The 1,891-nt window shown below is 30.4% G+C and overlaps 1 protein-coding gene across 6 annotated transcripts in view; it reads right to left on the bottom strand.

Moving 5' to 3' along the window:
- The window catches only part of LOC106679968 (KICSTOR complex protein SZT2), a 240,391-nt gene that overhangs the window by 69,751 nt on the left and 168,749 nt on the right, over positions 1–1,891 (bottom strand). For all 6 annotated transcript variants that reach the window (XM_067050326.1, XM_067050330.1, XM_067050327.1 and 3 more), the window contains 2 exons: positions 874–1,126; positions 557–686 (listed from right to left, as the gene is read on the bottom strand). In XM_067050326.1, coding sequence (XP_066906427.1) covers positions 557–686; positions 874–1,126 — 383 coding nt within the window. The remainder of the gene's footprint in view (positions 1–556; positions 687–873; positions 1,127–1,891) is intronic.

Here is a 1,891-nt window from a genome sequence, read left to right as displayed (position 1 = left end):
TATACTTAATATATAAATAATGGAAGCAAATTAACAGGTTTAGAGCAGTCTGTGGAGGCTAGTGTACCTAGAAGAACTGTAGTATCAATGACTAAAGACTGATAAAAAACAAATAATTAGTTGTTAACTATTTTTTGTTTCATTGAGACCACACCCCTGACTGTCTTATTTATAATTTATATTAAACATAATAGAAGTATTGGTTTTAGCATGATGACATGAATTTTGATGAGCAGCACATTATCAGTTTTTCCCTTTTGAAAGTATGGAGATGCATGAACTGTTCTATTTAACAATGATTACTCAATCCTACCAATATTTATGCTAACATAGGTAATTGTATCTTCTCTTATTCTCCTATTTTAATTTTTTTAATGGTGGTTCCTAAGAAATAGTTTTACAAATTTTCTTTTTGTATTTTGAATATTTTTCTGGCCACTATCCAAATTATCTTATCCTTAAATTAATTTTATACGGTAAATTAGAAAACTTCCAATTTATTTTAAAATGCAATGTATGGATCACACTTTAAGACATTAATAATAAAAGCATTTACCGTTGAAAAATCTTCAGTAGGTCTTTTATTATTTAAGGAATTAATGGAAGAACTTCTTGAAACAGAACCTGGTGAACTATCTTCTTCTAAACCACTGACCTTTGCATTATATTTAGTATTTTCATGAAGCCTACAAAAACAAATTTATAAAGCAATATTATTGACTTAGCGTAGGAACTAGGCTTCAGACGCCTTGATGAAGGCCTGGAATCCTAATATAATATATAGGGAGTAAAATTGAATCATCAAAGCTGCATATCATTTGTGTTTAAAAATGCATTTTTAAAATCATTTAATACTTCACAAAAAATATATACCTCAAATAAAATACATTGTTTTGATGGTTATCTTGATAGACAAACATATTTGTCCTGTTATTCACTGAAAATCGATTCAAAACTGTTCTTAAAGCTTGTATAGCTCTTGATAGGCCAGGTTTACCAGGACCAGTTTTGAGTCTCGGATGTAAAAGAAAATGAGTTTGCCAAACCACAGGACAAGAAAACCATCCAGGCTGAAATTTCTGAATCACTTCTGTATAACTTCCTCTCATGTCAATATCCACACCATCTGTACAAGATTAATGTAAAAATAACATTCATACATATAAAAACAAATTTATACTATGATATAGAGGGTGTTTCATAGTTTAGTGTCCTAACTAAAAATATATTAATGAAATGTAAACATTAACATTCATATTAAATATTGTTCTTATTACCTTGAACATTAAAACAGGCTCAGCATATTTCTTGCAGTAGTGGTTGAACGAGACTGGATATATGTTATTGTTTTGCAAGCTCTCCAGATCTGAAACCACTGGATTTTTTGTTTGAGGCGAAATTAAACAAAAAGTCTATGCAAGCCTGGTCAATGACTTTAATTCTTTATGAAAAATAATAATTGGAAACAACACATTTCCAATGCTATGGACGAAAGATGCTGAGCCTGTATTAATGCTTGAGGTAATCAGTTTGAACGGCATTCGATAAGAATGTAAATGTTTACATTTCATTCATATATATATATACATATATATTATATACAGTCTTATTATTGTAAGTTACGGTATGAGTCAGCTGACTGAGGAGATCAGCTGATCGAGGGTATATAAGAGATGTAGCAAACAAAATAAAGTCAGTATTTTACAGCAGTTCAAGCGAGTTAGATCTTATTCCTTCTTCTCTTTTTTGACATTGTGCTTTCGCCAAAACTTAACTGGTGCCGAAACCCGGGAACTTTAGATACCGGATTAATTTTCAGTCTAAAAGAAAATTTTTTTTATTCATTGTTCTCTTTGAATTATGACCAGTAACGGATTAGTGAGAAAAGCAG

Source organism: Halyomorpha halys, unplaced genomic scaffold (genome assembly GCF_000696795.3).
Source record: "Halyomorpha halys isolate HHAL.00 unplaced genomic scaffold, Hhal_1.1 Scaffold237.1, whole genome shotgun sequence".
Classification (NCBI taxonomy): Eukaryota; Metazoa; Arthropoda; class Insecta; order Hemiptera; family Pentatomidae; genus Halyomorpha; species Halyomorpha halys.
This window is presented reverse-complemented; position numbering and strand designations above follow the sequence as displayed.